Source organism: Pelophylax lessonae (genome assembly GCF_965119305.1).
Source record: "Pelophylax lessonae genome assembly, chromosome: 2".
Taxonomy (NCBI): domain Eukaryota; kingdom Metazoa; phylum Chordata; class Amphibia; order Anura; family Ranidae; genus Pelophylax; species Pelophylax lessonae.
In genome coordinates this window covers 219532023-219556760 of record NC_138769.1, presented here as the reverse complement: position 1 = coordinate 219556760, position 24738 = coordinate 219532023, and the positions used below count along the sequence as shown (strand labels likewise).

General features: G+C 41.7%; 1 protein-coding gene across 2 annotated transcripts in view; it reads right to left on the bottom strand.

The window, feature by feature from the left end:
- LOC309547260 (EF-hand calcium-binding domain-containing protein 4B-like) overlaps positions 1–24738 on the bottom strand; it is a 192376-nt gene that overhangs the window by 40733 nt on the left and 126905 nt on the right. For both annotated transcript variants that reach the window (XM_082247088.1, XM_082247089.1), the window contains exon 11: positions 22159–22799. In XM_082247088.1, coding sequence (XP_082103214.1) covers positions 22159–22799 — 641 coding nt within the window. The remainder of the gene's footprint in view (positions 1–22158; positions 22800–24738) is intronic.

Below are 24738 nucleotides of genomic sequence, written 5' to 3'. Positions count from 1 at the left end.
CTGAGGAGGCTGTTGTTGGCCCTTGAGGGTGCCCCCTAGTCTTGGGAGGGGTGAGCTCAGGCCAGGGGCTCAGGTGCTGGAAGTATCCTGCCAAAACACACAAGGGAAGCCCTTCCTGGAGGAACCAGAGCAAGAAGAGGATAGCAGGAGCAGGTGAGCACATCTGGGAGATTGCCTGAGAGTCTGGTGAGGGTCAGTTTGAAGAACCATGGGGAGAATTTAGCCTAGAGGGCTAGTTAAAGGGGCAGCCAGGTGGGTTGGCAGTGCCTGAAGAGGTGGTGCTGGGATCAGTAGCCACAGGAGTGATGCAAGGTGGACACTGAAATTCTGCTACTCATCGAAGGGACCTCGGGTTCATGCCTGTAATGGGCTGTTGCTTCATCTGACTGAGAAGTGAATGCTGGAGGAAGAAGAGGCGCTGTAAATAGAGACTGTATATAGGAAGAGTTGTCCCTGAAGTTTGTTCTGAAGTCAAGTGAGTATCCCATAATCTCCTATCCCAATCCAGGTTATTAACCCTCTCTAAAGCAAAAACAAGATTCGGTGATCCTGGTTGTGCGAGAGGGTGGGAGATCCCAGTCTACTTGCGGCTCCCTACGGGTTTGCTACACCAGTTCTTTTGAACTTTGGGAGCAGCAGCTTTTGTATACAGAGTTTACAGCAAGTTCGGTCTGTTACTTCTTTTCTGGAGTAAAATGATTCATTGTGTCTTTGTGTTTATTACATATACATATTGTCACAATCAAACAGGGACTTTTTAGCTTTCCTGGAAATATTTTTAAGTATGACTGATTACCGTATATTCTTTAAATATCAATAACCAAACAAATAATATCTTGCATTTCTTCAAAACTCATATACAGCATGTCAGCAGGTCAAAAACACGTTGCGTTTAATAAAATGTATGAATGACCCCATTCTATTTTTCTTATCTTTCAGTTCTCAGTAAAACAAAGTAGTGAGCTACGTCATTCTAAATCTGTGATGCCAAGCAGTTTTTTATTGTAAAGTTTTGTATTTGTAGGAGTTATAATGGGGAAAGAGAAATTCATCTTAGAACGAACCTGCTACTTGCAACAAATATCAAAATGTCAGCTGCTAGAAAGTAACTTAAATCATTGCAGTGGTGCAACGAACGTATGTACAAAAAAGAAAATGAGCGAAAATATATTGCTGTTTCCTTTTCTACTGTAACACTGTTTCCGCTACAAGGGCATGTAAAGTCCATTCATAAATTATGGGTATGCCACCCAGTGCTAGGCACAGACACTTGTATTATCAGCAAAATAGTTTTGTCTGAACTTAAGCAGAAGCCTTCTTTTACCTTATGCCAAGGCTGAGTTATCCTTTGTCATCTCCATAGCTAAGACATAGATTCTTTGCTTTCTTTATAGTCTAAACTCTTGTCTAACCTTTTGTAAGCTTTCCACTGTACTGTACAATAGATAGCAACTGATATTGTGAAATAACAATGACTTAAAAAGCAAATGTTTTTCTTTTTTTTTGGAAAAAAAAAAACAGCAAATGGTGCACCCCCCCTACCCCAGCAGCTGGTTGTCGGTCCCCTCTAGCAGAATGGATTGTGACCAATAGGATAGACAGTAGGTTAGTGACTAGGTCTGCATTAAAGTTTACTTAACCACTTGCCGACCGCCGCGCGACTATTTACTGCGGCGGTCAGCCCCTCACAGGCAGAGCGTCGTAGTACTACGTCGCTAGCCTGTGAGGATCTAGGGAGCGAGCGCGCGCCCCCGGAGGCGCGCTCCCACTCCCGAGTGGTCACGGACCCCCCCGCGCGTGTGACCAGCGGACCCGATCGTCCGCCGGTCACTTGTGGTCGTCGGTGGAGAGGGAGAAAGGCAGGTGGCTAATGTAAACAAGCCGCCTGTCATTCTCCCCGGTGTATGAATGGTGATCATACGGTTCTACAATATAGAACCGTTAATCACTGTTCATACATCTCAAGCCACAGCCAATCACAGTTAGAATCACGCCCCTAGGGACACACATAGCCCCTCCCTCTCAAAAAAAGTTAACCCCTTCACTGCTAGTGTAATTTTACAGTAACAGTGCATATGTATAGCACTGATTACTGTAGAAATGTCACTGGTAACCCCAAAAGTGTCAAAAATGTCAGTCAAGGGTCCGATCTGTCCGCCGCAATGTCGCAGTACCGCAAAAAAATCGCAGATCGCCGCCATTACGCGTTAAAAAAAAAACAACAAAAATGAAAAAAATCTTTCCCTTTGTTAGTAAATGCGATAACTTTTGCGCAAACCAATCAAAATACACTTTTTGCAATTTTTTTTACCAAAAATATGTAGCATAAAACAAATTGACCAAAAATGTTAAAAAATTTAGATTTTGGGGGGAATTTCATATAAAAAAATGTAAAAAATATTGTTATTTTTGCAAAATTGACGCTCTTTTTTTGTTTATAGCGCATGATCAAAAAAATCGCACAGGTGATCAAATACCACCAAAAGAAAGCTCTGTTTGTGGGAAAAAAAGGACGTCAAATTTGTTTGGGTACAGCGTCGCACGACCGCGCAATTGTCCGTTAAAGTCACGCAGTGCCGAATCGCAAAATAGGCCCTGGTCAGGAAGGGGGTAAAATCTTCCGGGGCTTAAGTGGTTAAAACCAAGAATAAAAAAATTTAATATATTGCAGCATACTAGTCCTTACATGTGGTGGCTAAATTCGTTTTCTTTTCAGGTTTTTCTTTTTTCCGCTTTGTGATCCTGCCAGTAATGCACTGTCTGTACTAGGGTGACAACACTTAATTGCTGTACTGTACAGAAGAGTAGCATTGTGGCCTCAGGTCAGGGAGTGTTAGGACTGCAGAATACTTCCCCCTCTCCTACAGAAAAAGAAAGGTGTTCTGTAGTATATAGCGAGAGCTGAGAACTATGCACCTGATGATAATAAAGCAGAGAGCACGGGGAATTCTGAGCTCGCAAGGTTCCTGGAGGTATATATTTTGCATTTATCAAACAGATATAGCCATAATCTTTCAACTGTATATTTACAGACAAAAAAAAAGAACAAACAAGAGTAGTTCATTGTTAGCGGGTGGGCCCCCAAGAGTGTCGCTATGGCTGGGACCCATAAGCAGAGCAGGGGTGCCGTGCCTAGTAAAGTGTCATTAGCCAAGGAGCAGGGCTGTAGAGTGTGTCCGGACAGCAGTAAAATAGTTATCCTGGAAGCAGGGGCTCAGGAATCAGGGGCTGCAGTGAGCTAACCGCTGTATTCCTGGGAGCCTGTGTGCCAGGACTGTCTGTTGTTGCTGTGCACCTGGGAACCAACCTTCAGGGATCAGAGAGCTGCAGGGGACCCTGTGCTGCTGTGTGAGATATTTCTGTGTTTCAAGTGGCTGTACAGGACTATGAGCTGCTGCAGGAGAGACTGTCTGCTGATAGAGGACCACATGCTGCATTTTCCAGTTTTACTGCGGGAGGAGGTAGATTCCTCCCAGAGCTACTAGGAGGAGTCTACAGTCATTGTCAATCACTGAACCAGCAGGAATGGTGAGAAGCCTCTGGCCATTTCTTATCACTTTATCTGACAAGTACCCTCAGAAGAGAGGACTGAGCACTCCACCAGAAAGTATGGGTCTAATGGAGGTCTGTGTTACATGGTGAACTGTATTTGTGTTATGTTAAAGCTGACTAACCTACCATATTCCTTGCAAGAGTTTTCCTGTTAATAAAGTCTGTTTTCAGTTGTGCCAGTAGTCAAGGTCGAGTCCAGGTACAGAACAGGTAAACAGAGTTGCAGGCAGGGCAGGAGGGTCAAAACAATCCAACAGCTCCTCCGGGGGTTGGACCGAATATACATTTTTACACATCACTGAGCCACCAAAGATGGTTTTTGAGGTCTGTATGGGTGGATTGACTGTGTTAAGATATATAAACACAGTTGTGTAGCAATAAACTATAAATGTGTATGTGTATACTGTATATATTTATCTATTACAGGTACTTATTTAGTGCTGTCATTTTACATATGACTTTACACATATATTGTACATTCACATCACCATATATATATATATATATATATATATATATATATATATATATATATTGTAACAGGAAGTCAGCTAAATCTGGGAATGTAGTCACAGGAAGGAGATACATTTCCACCTGATTTAGAAAGTCCATTAATTAATTTAGGGTGTTGGCTACAGAGCTAGCCAGCAGGAAGTTGAAAGGCCTTCACCTGTTCAGAATGAGGGAGTTAAGGCTCTATAATTTGTTCAGAGAAATTCCTATTGTTTGCTGCCTCCTGTCGCTGTGTGAGCTGGGAAGAGGAGGACAGACATACGTGTACCTCCCGACGCCGTGTGGGCATGGGAGAAGGACTGCTGCCGCCTGTCGCCGTGTGGGCTGGGAGAGGGGGACAGTCGGATGTGTGCCTCCCGACAAGCTGGTGAGCATGGGAGAAGACCCCCTAAAGCGATGTGAAGCTAAGGAGGGTAACCACGAGTGAAGACGTCTCAAAGGTGAGAAGACAAAGTGTTCCATGTGAAGAGTGTGAAGAGTAAAGGGACCTGTTAAATGAACTGTGTTCAATGTGAAGAATCTGAAGAGTAAAGGATCCTGTTATAAATGAACATGTGCTGTGTGAAAGAAAACAAAGGGACATGTTAAATGGACAATGTTTGTGCTGTGTGAAAAGCAAACAAATGGACATTTGAGTGTCTGCTGTAAGATCAGCAGTGTCGGCCCAACAGTAGGTTGGAAAGACTTCTTAGGTAGGTTCCAGCTGTGAGAAGGTAGCCGCCCACAGAGGCAAGGATTTATTTTCTCTTTTATTTTATTTTGGCTGTTTTGATGCTTGCAATTGTGTTAAGTAAATTGCATGAATAAATCAGTCTTGTTTTCAACCTCTGCTCGGCTATCTCTCTGTGAAAACGCACCCCCAAAGGGGTCATCCACGCCTACCACCGAGCTAATCCCTTACATATGGTGGAGGTATGCAGTGGGCATAAGCAGAGATCCCTGCAAGGAAGTGCATATGTTTGATGAACTTTATCTGGTGCATGAGATTGCACAATCTATGTGTGCAGGAGAGAAGATCCTGACAAAAAAAAAAAAAAGTGTTTTAAAGAGACAGCGGTCTCAAAATTATTTGATGAACTTTGTTGTGTCTGGTGCAAGTGACTGCACAAACTGTGTGCGCAGGAAAAGAGATCTTGCAAGAGAGAGAACAACTACATGTGTTAAAGAGACAGTGGTCTGAAAATTTTTTTGCTGGACTGTGAAAAATTTGTTTGTTGAGTTATTGAAGATGGGGCGATCCAAACGCCTGAAAAATGCAAAGATTGATGAAATGAGAGACCGAATTCTATGGATGGAGGGGATGCTACCATTTGAACCAGCCCCATCCATGCCTGAACGGAATCGGCTAAAGAGAAAAGTTGTTGTCCCTAGCAACACTGGGGCAAATGAAACTGCTTTGGAGATGCAGGGTTCTCAGATGAAAAGTAAACCCAAAATGGGGGAGATGCTGAAACAACGGAGCTTTGCAGCTCAACAAAAGGATCACCAAGAGAGCATGGCAGGCTGGAATCAGAGACGCCAGCAGCCAATGGAGGCCATCGGTTTGGAGGAAACCGAGTATGTGTGCAGGGCTGAGTTGGATGCCTTGCAACGGAAAATGGAAGAAAAGGAACAAGCCTTGGAATTGCTTAAAATGGAGCATAGAAACTTGCAGGAAATGAATGAACTACTCAAGTCTCATGTGTTACAGTGGGAAGAATCCACTGCTCTTCTTTTGGTCGAGTTGCAAAAACGCAGAGAGACTATAAAGGAGAAAGATACCATCCTCATGGAAAAGGAAAGTGAAATTCAGACTTTGCAGAAGCAAAGTATGTGTGAAATGTCGGAGGTGCGTGATAACGAGAGCAAAGCCCTGTTCTTGGCTCGCTCTTTGGAGGAAGCTCTAGAGTGTAAGGTTGAACTAGAAAGAGTTAACCAACAGCTGTGTACAGAAATGGAAGATTTGGTCAGCTCCAAGGATGATGTTGTGAAAAGCGTTCAGGAGCTAGAAAAGTCTAAGCGAGCCTTAGAACAGCAAGTAGAAGAGATGAAGATTCCGTTGCAGGAACTGGAAGAGGAATTCCAGGCAACAGAGGATCTGTCCCAAAGAGGGGATAGTGTGCCTGATGCAGTTTTTAAAAGGATCAGTGTTTTGGGGTCTGTCCTGAGTGAGCCTCAGAAATGTGATGACATGTGGCTTGAATCACCCCTTTGGAATAAACCGTTCCTTCAAAAACTTCAAGCATTGGAAAATGTATCATTAGAACTTCAGCAAACAAAGGAGCTGTGTAAGAAATGTGATGATTTCTCAGTTCAGGCTGAAAACCTAGTGGAGAAAACTAAAGCGGAGAAAACTAAAGCAAGTGATATAAATCTGGGAAAAAAAAGCAAACGCCACCTAGTGGAGAAAACTAAGGCTGTTGATGAAAACGTGAAGCAAATTAAGTTCAAGTGCCTTTCAGGGAATATTTCCAAAATGGAACTGGTGAAAGACAGGTGGCAGAAATTTGATCGTGATCTTGAGATACATTCCATGTGGAATTCAGATAGAGAAAAGGAACTAGGTGACCTTGAGCGGTCAAATAGTTCAGCAGAAAGTGCATTGAAGAAACCTGTAAAAGAATGTGTTGCAGTTCCATGCTTCTTCACTGATGCAGAGAGGAGGTCTATAATGGATACCACCCAGATCGCTGGGTTCAACTGTGTTGTTGCCTTTAACCCCTATGTTGGTGGAAGGAAAGTTGATGATGTTCTGGTTGGCTACTTCTGTGAAGAGTTTGGCAAGAAATATAAACTGAATATCAAATCAAATAGTAGGCCTTTACTGCGACTCGCTCAGGAGGGCGAAAAGTTTAAGAAGTTGATGAGTGCAAATGCTTCAGATCTGCCTATGAATATGAAATGTTTGAATGATATTGATATCTCTGGGAAAAGGAACAGGGGTCACTTTGAAGAAATGTGTGACAGCCTGTTGTCTCAATTGGAAAATCCTCTGCACAGCATCTTAGAGCAAGCAAAGCTCAAGAAGGAAGATCATTCCCTTTTACAACAAAAAGTCAATGATTGTGTACAGCTGTATGGAGAGGCAACTCAAGTCACAGAGGGATGTCAAGAGTCCCTACTTGGAACAAAGCTTAGTGAAGCAAAGGTTCTCAAAGTTTTGTGGAAAACATTTATGGATTGCAGAGAGAGGCGTCTTAAGAATGTTGAAGACATTAAGACTAGCCCAATTGAGTTGCCTATGGATCACGGTCCTCCATGGTGGATTGGACAGACGGTTATGAGGGACAAGCTGTCTGACATTTATGAGAAAGCTGTCAATGAAGATGACAGAAACGAGAAGGAGCGAAATGATGCCAAAAATGCAGTTGAAGAATGTGTATATGAGATGAGAGACAAACTGTGTGGCATTTATGAGAAATCCGTCAATGAAGATGACAAAACAGTTTCATCCGGAAGCTTGAGGATAATAGGAGGCTTATCAGTGAGTCAGCAGTGCTTGACACATGCGTGCCTGGAAATCTGTGTCCCAACCCTAGGGTTGAAACAAGAGGGGGGGGTATGTAACAGGAAGTCAGCTAAATCTGGGAATGTAGTCACAGGAAGGAGATACATTTCCACCTGATTTAGAAAGTCCATTAATTAATTTAGGGTGTTGGCTACAGAGCTAGCCAGCAGGAAGTTGAAAGGCCTTCACCTGTTCAGAATGAGGGAGTTAAGGCTCTATAATTTGTTCAGAGAAATTCCTATTGTTTGCTGCCTCCTGTCGCTGTGTGAGCTGGGAAGAGGAGGACAGACATACGTGTACCTCCCGACGCCGTGTGGGCATGGGAGAAGGACTGCTGCCGCCTGTCGCCGTGTGGGCTGGGAGAGGGGGACAGTCGGATGTGTGCCTCCCGACAAGCTGGTGAGCATGGGAGAAGACCCCCTAAAGCGATGTGAAGCTAAGGAGGGTAACCACGAGTGAAGACGTCTCAAAGGTGAGAAGACAAAGTGTTCCATGTGAAGAGTGTGAAGAGTAAAGGGACCTGTTAAATGAACTGTGTTCAATGTGAAGAATCTGAAGAGTAAAGGATCCTGTTATAAATGAACATGTGCTGTGTGAAAGAAAACAAAGGGACATGTTAAATGGACAATGTTTGTGCTGTGTGAAAAGCAAACAAATGGACATTTGAGTGTCTGCTGTAAGATCAGCAGTGTCGGCCCAACAGTAGGTTGGAAAGACTTCTTAGGTAGGTTCCAGCTGTGAGAAGGTAGCCGCCCACAGAGGCAAGGATTTATTTTGTCTTTTATTTTATTTTGGCTGTTTTGATGCTTGCAATTGTGTTAAGTAAATTGCATGAATAAATCAGTCTTGTTTTCAACCTCTGCTCGGCTATCTCTCTGTGAAAACGCACCCCCAAAGGGGTCATCCACGCCTACCACCGAGCTAATCCCTTACAATATATATATATATATTAGTCTAAGGTGTTGAATGTTCTCTTTTAGCCTTACAATTGAGGTTCACAGTGGTAGGTCGTATACCAAAGAATACAATGTAATATTTAATTATAATAGTTACTATTTTGTATAATTTTTCAATTATACAAAATTTCTTGGACTACAATCCATCAACTTTATGGGCACCACAACACAATTTTTTATATAAATTTACAAAGTTGGGGCATGGCTAGCGTGTGAGCCGGATGCTCTGCAGCATATCCAGGGAACACAGACCCAAGCGACCACCGGAGGCTGAGATCTCACCTCCTATCAAAGCGGAACACTTCCTGATCACTGTGCCATCGTGCCCCGCATGATGCCCCAGGGCAGGTACTAGAGCAGCCCTGGGGGAAGTACTAGGCTAGATGGCGCCGAGTCTCCGTCCTCACGAGGCAGCACATGCTCACCAGCAGGAAATCGCTCAGGAGATTCTCCCTACCATGGCTCCCTGCAGACTTCTCCATCTCCTGCAGTGTCCATTTCTCTCAGCAGAAGCCCTACTAAATCCAACCGAGGATGGATGAGCAGTTTAGATACCTGGGTGAGTTAGCAAGCCCTGATTTATTGAATGACGCCAGAGAGTTACCAGACTCCAATCTGTCATTCCCAACATCTAATCAACCATTAGTGGACACTACTATGAAAGACATTTTAGTGTCCCTTAGGAGTTCTATACACGCTGACATTATGCAGCTGACAAACCATTTTACAGAAGAGATGAACTCCCTTGGTGCCAGGGTAGACCATATCGAGATCAAGATGGATAAATTTGCCCATACTACTGTATAAACAATCTTATGGACTCACATGAAGAACAATCTGAGACCAAGGGTGGATTAGGGCAAAACTAGCGGATCTAGAAGACAGATCTAGTTGCAACAATCTAAAAATCACCTGAGTCTGTCCAGCTTCATGCTCTGCGACAATATGTTCTAGCTGTTTAATATGTAGCCAGATATGCCTGAACCTGAATTAGTCATTGACAAGATTCACCGCATTCCCAAACCACTGTTTATTCCAGAAAATGTAGCAAGAGATGTTCTAATGCGCATTCACTTTTTCCATGTAAAAGACCAACTGATGTCATTATCTCGCACCCAGAGCTCGTTCCCTCTACATACAATGACTTGCAATTTTTCACATATTTTTCCCAATTCACCATGCAGTTGCGAAAGAAGCTAATGTCTATCACCAAAGCCTTACGCAACCATTCGATAACATATAAATTGGGCAACCCTACCAAATTACTTGTAAGCAAGGACAGTGAAAACCATGTGATTTGATCCTTGGAATCAGGGCTGCAGCTTCTAAAAACCTGGGGCATTGTTCCAGGACACCCACAACAAGGGAGAAAAAACAATTTACCCCCAAAACGGGCTATGGCCTGGCACTAAGTGCCTCTGACAACTTCTGAGGTTTCCTAAGTAACCTCAAAACACTCCAATTATTCAAATTTCCCTGGAATACCAGACTAATGCCTTTAGCCAATAGACTGTTCCCGCACACCACTGGAGCAGTTCTGTTCTCAACTGCACACAGGTCTTGGATCCACTCTTTTATATATATATATATATATATATATATATATATATATATATATGTTATGTTACCTTTTATGGGTCCGTTTGTGTTTTTTTTTTTTGTTTTCTTTTATTCCTAGTCTGAGTCAGAGATACCGCCTTCTTCAACCCGGAATCTCTGTTGCTGTAGAAAAAAATCTCTCTACTACTATGAATCAACCTTGGTGATGTCATTTACGTATGGATACCAAGTAAGTCCTCTTTTTACAGTCCCAAGTGTTTTCTAACGGCTGATTTATGTCAATTAAAATCCTCTTTATGAATGCTAGGGGTCTCAATAACCCTGGTAAGAGAAGACCACTCTGGAGAGAAGCTATACCCCACAAAGCTAAAAAAAAAAAAAAAATGTGATATAAGCAGCGCCAATCGATATGACAAATCAATAATATGATAAATAAGAAAGTCCCAACAAGCAATATAAATACTGTCCACAAAGTCCTTGGAGCAGAAGGTAAGTAGGCTTGAGACAAGATCCCAGTCACCGGTGACACACCACGGTAGAGGGACCCCTTCCAGTCTAATTACAAAGGCATGTAAGGCGCCCCTCTCTTGATTGATTGAACACTCCCGCGAAGGCATTAGGCCTTGTTGGTCTTTACTATAAATAAAGAGCCATGACTGCTGTGGCATTTCCAGGATTACTATCGTTTTAGATTTATGTTGCATTTTGATTGTGCTGTGATCCTTCCTGTGTGGTCGCTCTGCGACTTCCTAGCCCTGCCACCTTTTCTGTAGACCTCTATGAGCCACCAATATGAAATAGGGTGTACTCCCCTCATTGTTGGGGGTTACTGAAGGTAGGCATATATACCCTTGATGGGGTTGTCCTGCTATGTGCCCAGTCTAGATACTTCTGCCTGAACAACTCATATACAATGTTTTATTTGGCAGATTTATTCGTACAACCCCATTGCTGTACCCCTTGTGGTCCTGGGGAACTTCTGTGACGTGGGCTCCCTCTGGGGTGACCTCCTGAGCTACAGGCTGCGGCAAAACAACCAGTCCTACATGTTTTTATTCATGTGGTTATTCTCTATTTTTGTATGGCTCTAATTGGTCAGTATGAATATGCAAGATACACCTATTCAGTTTGATGTAATATTTTGATTGTATTGTGAATTTGAATACATTTTATTTTTTCAGAATTAATGCACCTTGTACCCCTGAAGAAAGAAAAATTGTTGATTTTTTGAAACACGTTGGATATATATGTCTGTTATTACAGTTGATTGATTGATGGATTGATTGATTACATTTGTACAACAATTTACTGTATACTACAACCGCATTGTTTTTATTGTTATTGTCACTTTTGTTTTAGATGTATGCAATAAAATATGTACTTTTTAACTGGTTTGGATTCATGCCCTAAATCCCATTAGAGGGGGTTTTGTACATATATCGCTAACGCATTTAGTGCATACTATGGTTCCTTGTATAATTTGAGAGAGGACACTTCTACTCCTCAACCTTCCTCAACCGGGATTGATGACTTCCTTCAGAAGGTCAATCTACCCAAATTGTCCTCCTCCCATTTGCAAACACTAAATTCCCCCATCACCATACCAGAAATTCATAGAGTTATCGAATCCTTACCAAAAAATAAAGCTCCTGGCCCGGATGGGTACAGTGGGGAATAATATAAAGCATTTTAGTATATCCTTCCCTCTGTAATACAGTATCTAATGAAAGTGAGTACACCCCTCACATTTTTGTAAATATTTTATTATACCTTTTCATGTGACAACAATGAAGAAATTATACTTTGCTACAATGTAAAGTTGTGGGTGTACAGCTTGTATAACAGTGTAAATTTGCTGTCCCCTCAAAATAACTCAACATACAGCCATTAATATCTAAACCACTGACAACAAAAGTGAGTACACCCCTAAGTGAAAATGTCCAAATTGGGCCCAATATTTTGTGTGGCCACCATTATTTTCCAGCACTGCCTTAAACCTCTTGGGCATGGAGTTCACAAGAGCTCTACTGGAGTCATCCCTGGAGTCCTCTTCCACTCCTTTGTTACAACATCACGGAGCTGGTGAATGTTAGAGACCTTGTGCTCCTCCACCTTTCGCTTGAGGATGCCCCACAGATGCTCAATAGGGTTCAGGTCTGGAGACATGCTTGGCCAGTTCATCACCTTTACCCTAAGCTTCTTTAGCAAGTCAGTGGTTGTCTTTGAGGTGTTTTTGGGGTCGTTATCATGTTGGAATACTGCCCTACGACCCAGTCTCTGAAGGGAGGGGATCATGCTCTGCTTCGGTATGTCACAGTACATATTGGCATTCATGGTTCCCTCAATGAATTGTAGCTCCTCAGTGCTGGCAGCACTCATGCAGCCCCAGACCATGACATTCCCACCACCATGATTGACTGTAGGCAAGACACACCTGTCTTTGTAGGCCTCATCTGGTTGCCACCGCACATGCTTGACACCATCTGAACCAAATAAGTTTATCTTGGTCTCATCAGACCACAGAACATGGTTCCAGTAATCCATGTTCTTAGCATGCTTGTCTTCAGCAAAATGTTTGTGGGCTTTCTTGCGCATCATCTTTAGAAGTGAAGAATTAAGAAAAAAGTGGGGGTACCCATGCGCTATCTACTTGATAGTAATAGGTGAAAAATTAAAGAGAAAAGCAGCAAACACCAAATTAGACAAATTCCTAATGTCAAATAGAACAATGTGAAAAGGGAGAAAAGTGCTGCGCTATTCGAAAATCGACAAATAAAATACATAGGTGTACTGAAACTAGGTGCAAAGTACAAAATAGAATATCACAAATTTTCCTGCAATCGGTTAATAAAATAGGTCAGTATAAAATCTCAATTTCTGTGAGAGCAAACAGGTGATGCAATAAAATTATACAATATAAAGTGCCAGGAGTGCACAATTAACTTGTGTAAGTATAACTGAATATAGGTATCTTGAAAAAAATGTAGCAGATGAAGTGCCAGATCACCACTAAGGAATGCAAATCTTCTGATACTAATTAGGTAAATCAGAAATGTGTAAAAAAATAAAATATATAGCCAATAGTCAATAAGAAGTGGGCAAAAATCTTCAAAGAAATAAACAAATATTCAGTAAAATATTAAAAACTCATGTCGATATCAGAGATAAACTACAAATATTAAAGGTGTGAGCCAGTGGGCTCCTTGCAATTCCAATAGAGTGTCACATTATCCAGTGGCAATAAAAACACAGTCCATGGGTGAAGAGGAAGAGTATTAAGGGAATGTGTCCCTTCACAGTGTATATCCAATAGGATATCAACCGTGCCAGCAGCAATGGGTAACTGAGGGGAAGGGGACAAAGATCCCAGGTGGATATGGCTGTACTACCTTCTTACCTTACAGCTGCAAGGTAACAGCCTATACTCCAGACTCGCGGTCGATCTGTGTGTTGGGCTCTTCCTGCTCGCACCTCGGTGTACACAGGGACAGTCTCTGGGGATGGTACGTCCTTCTCTGGTCCTGGCGTCGGGCAGCCCAGGGTGTAGATGGAACAAGCAGGGGGCTATCCCGGTGATGTCACGGTGATGCGATGCCAGAAAACGTCACACACCGGACTAACCTTACATGGCACCGATGGGAGGCGTGATACCCCACCCTCCTGGGTGCGTCCGCATGTGCCATGTGAGGTTAGTCCGGTGTGTAACATCTTCTGGCATCGCATCACCGGGACAGCCCCCTGTTTGTTCCATCTACGCCCTGGGCGGCCCGGCGCCACCCATTTCTGGCCAACCTGACCGGATGTGGGGGGTCGGGTTTCCATCCATATATTTGGCGGTTGACATGGCGCTGGCATGGACTTGCCTTTGATCATTGGGGTACCCGGCCAGGGTTGAACCGGCTCTCTTTTTCACCAGTCTCTTAATGGTGAATTCCTTGCTTTTTGTGTCACACTTATTTTGGGTATGCCTTTTAATCTTCTTCTCACTCACTTTTATATTCTATTTGAGCACCCTGCTGCCAGTGCATTCGGTTCAGCATTTGGTTCAGCATTTGTCACTTGGGTTTCTTTCTTCTCCTTTTCCCCTTGCACAATTTCATTCACCACCATTTATCAACCCTTCGATCACATCCACAATACTTCATTTTATTGATATCTCTCACTTGAGTCACATGGTCTTTATCAATTTTCTTTTTTTTGGCACTTTCTCAGGGTCTGCTTATCTATACTATTAGATTTCTTTTATATACACAGATTCTGTGATTGACTTACATTTAATACCTATATGTATATTTATCTTTAGACCCTTTCTTGTCCAACTATGTCTCACTTTTACCTTCTGGAGTGTTGTCTTGGAGATCCGATCCTCGCTTTGACTGTGGCTTTTTTATCCCCTCTGCGCTGGGCAATTATCTGTGCCTCAGCCCCGGGTCAGGCTATGCCTGGGACGCCTCCATTTTCCCTTTCCAGTTTTGGCTTGCACCTTGACAGTTAACCTTTGAGATCAGTCAATGTATTACTCTATATATATTTTGAATCAGATTTCCTTTACCTATCTTCGATATTCTGATACAACAATGTATTATAATGTAAACCCCCTCTCTTTTTAGAAACATTACATGTATCCAAAGCTCCTGATGAATGGACGGAGGTCCAAGAAACGCGTCGAGCCTACATATAACTCAGATGTTCTATTTTATTTGATATATATAGACTATGAAGTGACAGACACCAAGATTTTATATTGGAATACTTTATCCTCAGAGATCCGATTTTAGATCCAAACATTGTACCTATTTTCTATTTTTCAATATGAATTGTAGAGTTTGTTGTATGCTATTTTTCTGTATATGTCTATATTCATATGAATGTGTCTTAATGGTTTTTATTACATATATTCCCATTTATCCATCAAGAAATACCATTAAAATCTTTGTCTAATTGACCTCATTTAAAGTCCCACTATTTTGGTCACATTTTTTCCATACATATTAGGGATGGAGGCAATTAGACATTTCAATTAGATATTTTGTTCTTTTTCACAAAAAACAATAGTTTGAAGTTTGAAAGATAAAAACCAGTGAAGCTGAGAATCCCCCACCTAATGGAAACATAAAGTAAAGCATCTAAACTGTGTCTCAGCATTAAGATATACCATAACCATATAATCTTGCAAGGCATATTTCTTCATGTTAATTATGCTTATTGTTTTGATGCATTATAATGGGGTGAATTGTTTTATAAATACTAGTATTATTTTGTGGGTTTTTTTGGTGTCAAACTACAATAAAGAATATTACTGTATATAAAAGTGCTGTGCAGCTACCCAACTTATAATTAATAAAAACAACATAAACAGTACATTTTCCAATAACCTGTGGTACGTAAATGCATTTTTGCAACAATTATCTTGCTAGTAGAACATATGTTCTTTTAAACATAGGTGTATAACAATATTCAACTAAATATTCTTTAAAATGCTTGAAAACTCTAACCTTCATACATAAGAAAATGCACCAAATAATCATCATCCACCAATTAGTAGCTATAGGGTGATGTCCAAACCACTGTCCACTCGGGGTCCTTCAGATGTCATCAACGATACCCCTAGTATAGTATTGTTCTGGTCCCTTTAGGGCACCGGATCACTCATGCGATTGTCAGCATGTAAGGAGAAAAAAATGGAAAGCCTCCCATGGTGCAGTATTTTTTCAACCCCCTTTTCCATCTTGTTGGACCATCTGGCTTATACCCGCCTCAGCCCCAGGTAAGACGCTTGCTTCAGGGTGGCTTAATCCCCTCTTAGTTACTGGGCCTACTTGAAATACAGACATATAAGTAAAAAGATCATACCTAGATTTTTTTTGGGAACAACTTGCTATGTTCCTTTTATATATTGAGTTTTTATACCCTAACTCAAGTCTGTATTCACAGATATCATTTTTAAACCAAGCTCCTGATGAGTGGATAAGTTCCACGAAATGAGTAGAGCCCCCAGATGTGAAGACATATCACCTAGAGATTGACTATGTATCGTTTAGGATATATTATCTTTTATGATACATCTACTTATTTATTATATTATGAGGTGTACTAATACATGTAATATATACATTTTTTATGTCAGTTCTCTATTTATATATGTCGGTATTTTATCTGGAATCTTTTTAAATATTTATGTCTACTATCCCTTTAGGGCACCGGATCACTCATGCGATCACCAGCATGTAAGGAAAAAAATATGGAAAGCCTCCCATGGTGCAGTATTTATATATATATATATATATATATATATATATATATATATATATATATATATATTGGTTTTATTTGGTTAAAATTGCACTTACAAAATAAAAGTTTTTAAAATGCCACAAAATATGTCAAGAAACTGGGATGAGCAACCTCTTACATTACTTCCAGTCCGTGACTGCCTCCAACAAGCCCTACACATTATGTCATCATGTGACTTCATCAGGAGACTTCATCAGGGATGTGTCAGAGACAATCACAGACCAGAAATGATGTAAGAGGTTGCTTATCTTGGTTTCTTGACATATTTTGTGGCGTTTTTAAACCTTTTATTTTGTAAGTGCACTTTTAACCAAATCAAATTAATATATATTCAAATACTGCCTCAGAACCTTACTATACTAGGAGTATCTGTGACAACATCTGAAGGGCCCCAAGTGGACAAGAGATTTGGCCATCACCCTATACCTACTAATTGGTGGATGATGATTATTTGGCGCATTTTCCTATGTATGAAGGTTAGAGTTTTGTGAGCACAGAGGTGACACGCGGATTTATCAGCACCCATTTTTACCAAAGAGGTGTGGGACTTTATTATAACTGAAGAATCACTATATTATTAAAGAATATTTAGTGGATTGTTGTTATACAGTAGAACATATGTTCTACTAGCAGAATTGGACTTCAATATCATTGCATTAATGCAATAACCTATCACAGGTTATTGGATTATATAGTGTTTTTATTATTGTTATTTATTATAAGATGTGATGGGCATTTGCCTGTCAGTGCTCAGACCATATGCCGCACACTGCATCAAATTGGTCTGTTATCCCATAAAAAGGAAGCCTCTTCTAAAGATTATGCACCTAAAGATAAAAGCCCACAAACAGTTTGCTGAAGACAAGCAGACTAAGGACATGGATTACTGAAACCATGTCCTGTGGACTGATAAGACCAAGATAAACTTATTTGGTTCAGATGGTGTCAAGCATGTGTGGAGGCAACCAGGTGAGGAGTACAAAGTACAGTCAAGCATGGTAGTGGGAGTGTAATGATCTATGGCAGTATGAGCGCTGCCAGCACTGGGGAGCTACAGTTTATTGAGAGAACCATGAAGGCCAACATGTACTGTGACATACTGAGGCAGAGCACGATCCCCTCCCTTCAGAGACTGGGCCGCAGGACAGTATTCCAACATGATAACGACCCCAAACACACCTCCAACACAACCACTGCCTTGCTAAAGAAGCTGAGGGTAAAGGTGATGGACTGGCTAAGCATGTCTCCAGACCAGGGCCGGTACAAGGCATGGGCGGAAGGGGCACCTGCCCTAAGCGCAGTGCCTCTGTGTAGAGGCAGGGTGCGCACTTGGAGATCCAGCAGTTCCCTTCTCCTTTCCTACAAAGGGAAATAAAGTTCTAAATCTTCTCTCCTGACATGATAACGGAACATTCTCTGCACAGGCTCAGCGTTATTTATTGCCGGATTGACTTCGGTATCTCGATCTTCCCCTGCCCCAGCGCTGCTATCTTCAGCTATCAGTGCACTGCTTGTCTAATGTCTCCAGTTACCGGACATGTCAGTGTAGACTGCAGCCGAGTCTTAATGAGCCATACACACTATAAGATTTTCTGAAGACTTTTTCCTTTAGACTTACCAAAACCATATAATATGAGGTCAGACCTAAACACTTTCAATTTGTATGCAATCTGGCAGGCCCTTGCACTACATAGAAAAGGTAAATCTGAAGGAAATCTAACCACAAAAGTTGGATAGTGTGTATTTAGCTTTAGGAGGTGAGGAGTGTGCAGTGAACATCACTAATCAGGTGGGGAGATTAACACTTTAGGTCCCTGCATTTGTTAGGTTGGCTACAGTTAAATACTGTCAGTAAGGAGAAGGATCACCTCTTAACCCTCCTCTTATGTTAGAATTCCGTTACTATCCATGATGTTTAGGGTCGGTTTTGACCCGAGTTTTAAATCAGCCATAAAATACTCTCTGAATAATTATTTATCATCAAATTTGTTTCTTACCTCTTGGTTACCTTGTTAGGCTTCTTTATCCTTGAAAAGATTGGTTTTAATATTTTTGGTGTGACCCCTAGACCTTTCTTTTGATAGCATACCTCTCATTTTCAAATTTAAAAAATGGTAAAATAAAGTCAGCAACTCTGAAATGTATTTGTCCTATGTTTCTTCACTTTATTTAGAGAAGCAGACAAGCAGGAAAAGAGATAGGCCCCTCCCTAACTACAGCTCACAGGGTTGAGACGGGATTGGCTGTCAGTGTTACTAAGCAGAGAGAGTGTTTATGATTTCAGTTTTGGCACTTATTAGTGTCCTAAAATCCTATATTATAACTGGGTCAGAATTGACCCTAACACCATGAACGTCTTAATTTTCACCACAGTATTTTATAATTTAGTGAAAAGGATTATTTTTCTATTACATTGTTTAAATAGAGGTTCCAAAGTAAAAAAATCTTGATGCAATAAACAAATTTATTTGATACTTATAGACATTCAAAACCTGAAAACGGGTCGGTTCTGACCCTAACATAAGAGGAGGGTTAAAACAAGGGCTACTGCTCCATTCTTGTAGATTAGAATTACCTACATTGAGGAGTTTCTCTTTTTTTATCATATATGTTTGTCAGTTTTTAATCATACAGTGTATTCAAAGTTTTATAGTAACAATACCTCTAGATGAGCATTAAACCGGAAAAAGAACTGCTTACAAAAATAAGGATGTCTGAACAAGAATTCGTTATCTTTTGATTGGTTTTTTAGGTGTATGATGGAATGAAGGAGCACACGTACCATGAATACTGTATTTTCTGGCGTATAAGACAACTTTTGAACCTCAAAAAAATCCCCCAAAAATGGGGGGTCATCTTATACGCCGAGTATAATATCTCCAAGGTAATCTAAGTATAAGTATTACCGGTATATGTAATCTCTCAAGACGCTGGCTGTGTGGGAATCCTGTACTGGTATACCGTATGTACCGTAGCTTCGGCTACATACAGTGTACCACGCTGAGCCAATCAGGGAGAGCGATGTATTCTATTATTGAATGCAAATCCTGCTCGGATTGGCGGAGTAACATCAGCCTGCCTTTCTGACTCTGCCAATCCGAGCAGGCTTTGCATTCAATAATAGAATACATCGCTCACTGTGATTGGCTCAGCGCGGTATACTGTATGTAACCGAAGCTACGGTACATATGGTATACCGGTACAGGATTCCCACACAACCAGCGTCTTGAGATTACATCTACTGGTAATACTTATACTTAGGGTACCTTGGAGATATTATGAGAGATTACATGTATTACAGTACTAGGGTACCTTGGAGATCTATGAGAAATCTGATGTTTTTCAATGGTGTGGCCTTGCTTCGGAAAGGGGGGGGGGTAGTCTTATACGGCGAGTATAGCCCAAAACCTATGTTTTAACTTGAAAATTATGGGGGTCGTCTTATAGGCCGGAAAATACCGTACTTTTAATTAAAAGAGAGGATTGTCCAGGTTCTCTCCTAAACAGTTCAATCCTCACCTAGGCATCATGGTATATCTCAGTATTGAAGACCAACTTGGATATTTTTCTTTGAAGGCTCCTTCACTTCACATATATGGAAGTGAATGTTGCTCCTCTGAAAAGCTATGCTTGGTTCGCTTTTTAGAACTGTTTGAGAGGTGGTGATTTAACTTGATAATTGCCATACTATCTTGCCATAATTAGATGTAGGGAGGTTGCAGGGCGGTCTCGATGGACTGCATTATTTGTGTTCAGAGGTAGCACCACCAAACAAAAGCAACATGCAGTTTATGCTCAGAGTCATGGCTGTGGCATGTGACCAGCTGGTAGAAGATATATGTTTTGTGTTCAGGCAGTCTGGTGTCTGGACCCCTCAGGATTCTTTCACACAGAACAGAGCCCACTTCAATCTGCTGGGGATCCGTGAGCAGATCCCTTGCTGAATCAGAGCTTTAGGGCTAGTTTACTATTGCAACGGCCCCCTGAAAAGTGATTCACATTGGATTGCTTTTCAGAGATTATTTGGCAGACTGAGAGAGGGCATTATATCACCTCCTCGCCACCTATTTTAAGCCCCTAAAATCTCGCAACATGTGGATTGCATGGGGTTGCGGAGGGGCTGAAGCTCAGCCCTATTCACTTGCATGTATCATGTTCAGCGGGATATCTGCCTGTCAAACGTGACATGGATACAATGTTGTAGTTTTTGCTGTGCATCTGTATCCCCCCTATATGAATGCCTTTGCAGCTTGTTTGGGGTGGGGAGGGGGTGTGGGTAGTTGAGAGGAAGTAAAAGCACATCTTACCCACCTGTTTTTAGCGCCCCCCCAAACCACAAGTGTAAACAAGGCCCTTGTTGGGTTTGTTCACATGAGTGGGCCAAGGGTGCTAAAAGCAAGCAGTTGAGCCAAGTTTTTACCACCTACTTGAACAAGGAGATGCAGCTGTTTTGTACACGTGCCATGACCACAACACTTTGCTTTCCATCCATGGCAAAAATTAAATGGAACAGGGTCACTCTGCAAGTACATGCAATGCACACATCTGCAACGCAGTGGGTCAGTGACATATTGATACCTCACCAACTGTCAAACACTCCCTGAAAAGTGATATGCCACATATCACTTTTCCGAGTGGCAGCAATGATAGCCACACATCTGTATGGGCCCTTTCATCTCAACTTCCTCACACATGACCCCCCTAGATCCCTCTAGTTCTATGCACTCCTTAGAGCCCACTTCTCCATCCCTACTTCATCCCACTGACCGCCCTCCTCAGACTGACACTAGTGATGCAACACCATTTTTTGTCTTAGCAACACCCCTGATCATATTTTCTCCACCACTGTTACCTGCATATTTGTGTTTCAATTTAAACTCTTCAGTTTGCTGTAGTGTAACCCAACAATTGGTACTATTTCAGCGCGTACTACAAACATGACATACATTTTTCTATTAGCCCCTCCCCCTCCTCCCAGGTAAAGGGGGGGACGCAGTTTACCATCTTCGCCCTGGGCGCTGGATCACCTTGTTACGCCACTGCTCCAGACCTAAACTCTATTGAGCATCTTTGGGGCATCTTCAAATGGAAGGTGGAGTAGGTCAAGGTCTCTAACATCCACCAGATCCGTGATGTCATCATGCAGGAGTGGAAGAGGACTCCAGTGGCAAACTGTGAAGCTCTGGTGAACTCCATGCCCAAGAGGGCTAAGGCAGTGCTGTAAAATAAGGGTGGTCACACAAAATATTGACACTTTGGGCCCAATTTTGACATTTAAACCTTGGTGTGTACTCACTTTTGTTACTAGCAGATTGTGTGTTGAGTTATTTTGAGGGGAACAGCAAATTTACACTGTTATACAAGTGTAATTTCTTGAGTGTTTGTCACATGAAAAGATATAATAAAATATTTACAAAAATGTGAGGGGTGTACTCACTTTTGAGTACTAAAACACTGTGTTTTGGCTGATACTAATCGGTTGATTAGCCCTATAACTTCAGTATAACAATCAGGGGAGGAAACTGGATTTCATTAGGTTGCTGGGTTTCTATGCAACCTAAGACATTTTTTTACAGTCTTCTATGAAGCAACCAGAAACGTAAAAACAGAACATAAAGCTTTCACTGACAATCAGGTTCCAACCCTAGAGGAACATTGCACTCATGAAGCTGGCTTGATAAACATTACATTTATGTGCATCCTGCCAAATTAACAGGTCTGCAGGGAGGATATTCCTGTACTGTGGACAGATGGAAAAACACTGAGCAATAATTATAAAATGTATTAAATCCTTACCTATAGTAGCAGATACATCTTTCTTGAAGGAACCTTCATAAACTCTCTGTAAAAAGGAGGTTTTCCCAACATTTGTGTTTCCAACAAATACTATCTTATAGACATGATCTGGATTTCCATGAATCTCTTGAATAGAACTTGGCTTCTCTGATAGCGATTGAGATTTATTTTGTAGCATGTCTCCTTCTGGTTTAGCTTGATTGCTGTTAGTTGCTTGTGACACCTTTATTACAGCCCTTTCGGTTTTTCCTTTATTATGTTCTGTGTGATGCTTGATGTCTTCAGGAATATCTCCTGGTAATTTACCTTTTTTAGGGGTACTACGTTTTGGTTGTGTGCCATTTTGTTCCTCTTTTTCTAGGTGACCTGGACTTTTAAGGACAGGAAATGATGGATTTGTTGAAGTAGGTGAAAGATCTTCAGCTGAGTGAGAAAAGAAAGAATCAACTGATGCTAGTTGTTCCTTTTGGGCTAATAACCGCTTGATGGTAAATTCCTGAGTTGCCTTCTCTTCTTCAATACTCTCTTCGGGATGTCTGAAGTCTTTTAACAAATACTCTGGCATTGGATCTTCTTCTATAGAGATGACTCTTGATCTTGAAGTTTTAAAGTCATCAGTATAGTTGGAAACAGTATGCACACTAAAAGAATATGAAAGAATATTTTTAGTGCGACTGTATGAAAATGATAAGTGCAACATTGGCATACAATATAATTTAGAATGCTTACAACTGCAACAGGTTAAAGATGAACTCCAGGTAAACAGCTAAATACACATATGAAATACATACACTATATTACCAAAAGTATTGGGACGCCTGCCTTTACATGCACATAAACTTTAATGGCATGCCAGTCTTAGTCAATAGGGTTCAATATTGAGGTGGTCCACCCTTTGCAGCTAGAAAAGCTTCAACTCTTCTGGGAAGGCTGTCCACAAGGTTTAGGAGTGTGTCTATGGGAATGTTTGACCATTCTTCCAAAAGCGCATTTGTGAGGTCAGGCACTGGCTCACAGTCTCCACTCTAATTCATACCAAAGGTGCTCTATCGGGTTGAGGTCAGGTCAAGTTCCTCCACCCCAAACTGGCTCATCCATGTCTTTATGGACCTTGTTTGTGCACTAGTGTGCAGTCATGTTGGAACAGGAAGGGCCAACCCAAAACGGTTTCCTCAAAGTTGGGAGCATGAAATTGTCCAAAATGCCTTAGTATGCTGATGCCTTCAGAGATCCCTTCAATGGAGCTGTGGGGCCAAGCTCAACCCCTGAAAAACAAACCCATACCATAACCCCCCTCCACCAAATGATTTGGACCAGTGCACAAAGCAAGGACAGTGACAAGAGAAGCAGCACATTGATGAGCTCATCTCTCTGTCACTCTACTCTCATCTACTATCAGCATTCTCCTCGCACTGCAGCTAAACCAAATGGCTGCTTGTGTTGCTTTTTCCACCCTCAATCTAAGCTCTGTTGCACAAGGACTGTAACAGAAACGATACACAAGCGCATGTGCGCATTCACACATGTTGACACAAATGGGTTTGAATGGCTTTTAAAGGTAACCATCCTCACCTGTGATCTGTTTGCTTGTAATTAGTGTATGTGTATAAAAGGTCAATGAGTTTCTGGACTCCTGACAGACCCTTGCATCTTTCATCCAGTGCTGCACTGACATTTATGGATTCCGAGTCATGGGGAAAGCAAAAGAATTGTCAAAGGGTCTGCGGGAAAAGGTAGTTGAACTGTATAAAACAGGAAAGGGATATAAAACGATATCCAAAGAATTGAGAATGCCAATCAGCAGTGTTCAAACTCTAATCAAGAAGTGGAAAATGAGGGGTTCTGTTGAAACCAAACCACGGTCAGGTAGACCAACTAAAATTTCAGCCACAACTGCCAGGAAAATTGTTCAGGATGCAAAGAAAACCCCACAAATAATTTCAGGTGAAATACAGGACTCTCTGAAAACATATAGTGTGGCTGTTTCAGGATGCACAATAAGGAGGCACTTGAAGAAAGATGGGCTGCATGGTCGAGTCGCCAGAAGAAAGTCATTACTATGCAAATGTCGCAAAGTATCCCGCTTACAATACTCCAAACAGCACAGAGACAAGCCTCAAACCTTCTACCACAAAGTCATTTGGAGTGATGACGAGACCAAAATTGAACTTTTTAGCCACAACCATAAACGCTACATTTGGAGAGGAGTCAACAAGGCCTATGATGAAAGGTACACCATTCCTACTGTGAAACACGGGAGGTGGATCGCTGAGGTTTTGGGGATGTGTGAGCTACAAAGGCACAGGAAATTTGGTCAGAATTGATGGCAAGATGAATGCAGTATGTTATCAAAAAAAACTGGAGGAAAAGTTGCATTCATCAGCCCGGAAGCTGCGCATGGGACGTACTTGGACATTCTAACATAACAATGATCCAAAACACAAGGCCAAGTCGGCCTGTCATTGGCTACAGCGGAATAAAGTTAAGGTTCTGGAGTGGCCATCTCAGTCTCCTGACCTCAATATTAAGCCACTCTTGGGAGATCTCAAACATGCAGTTCATGCAAAACAGCCCAAGGAT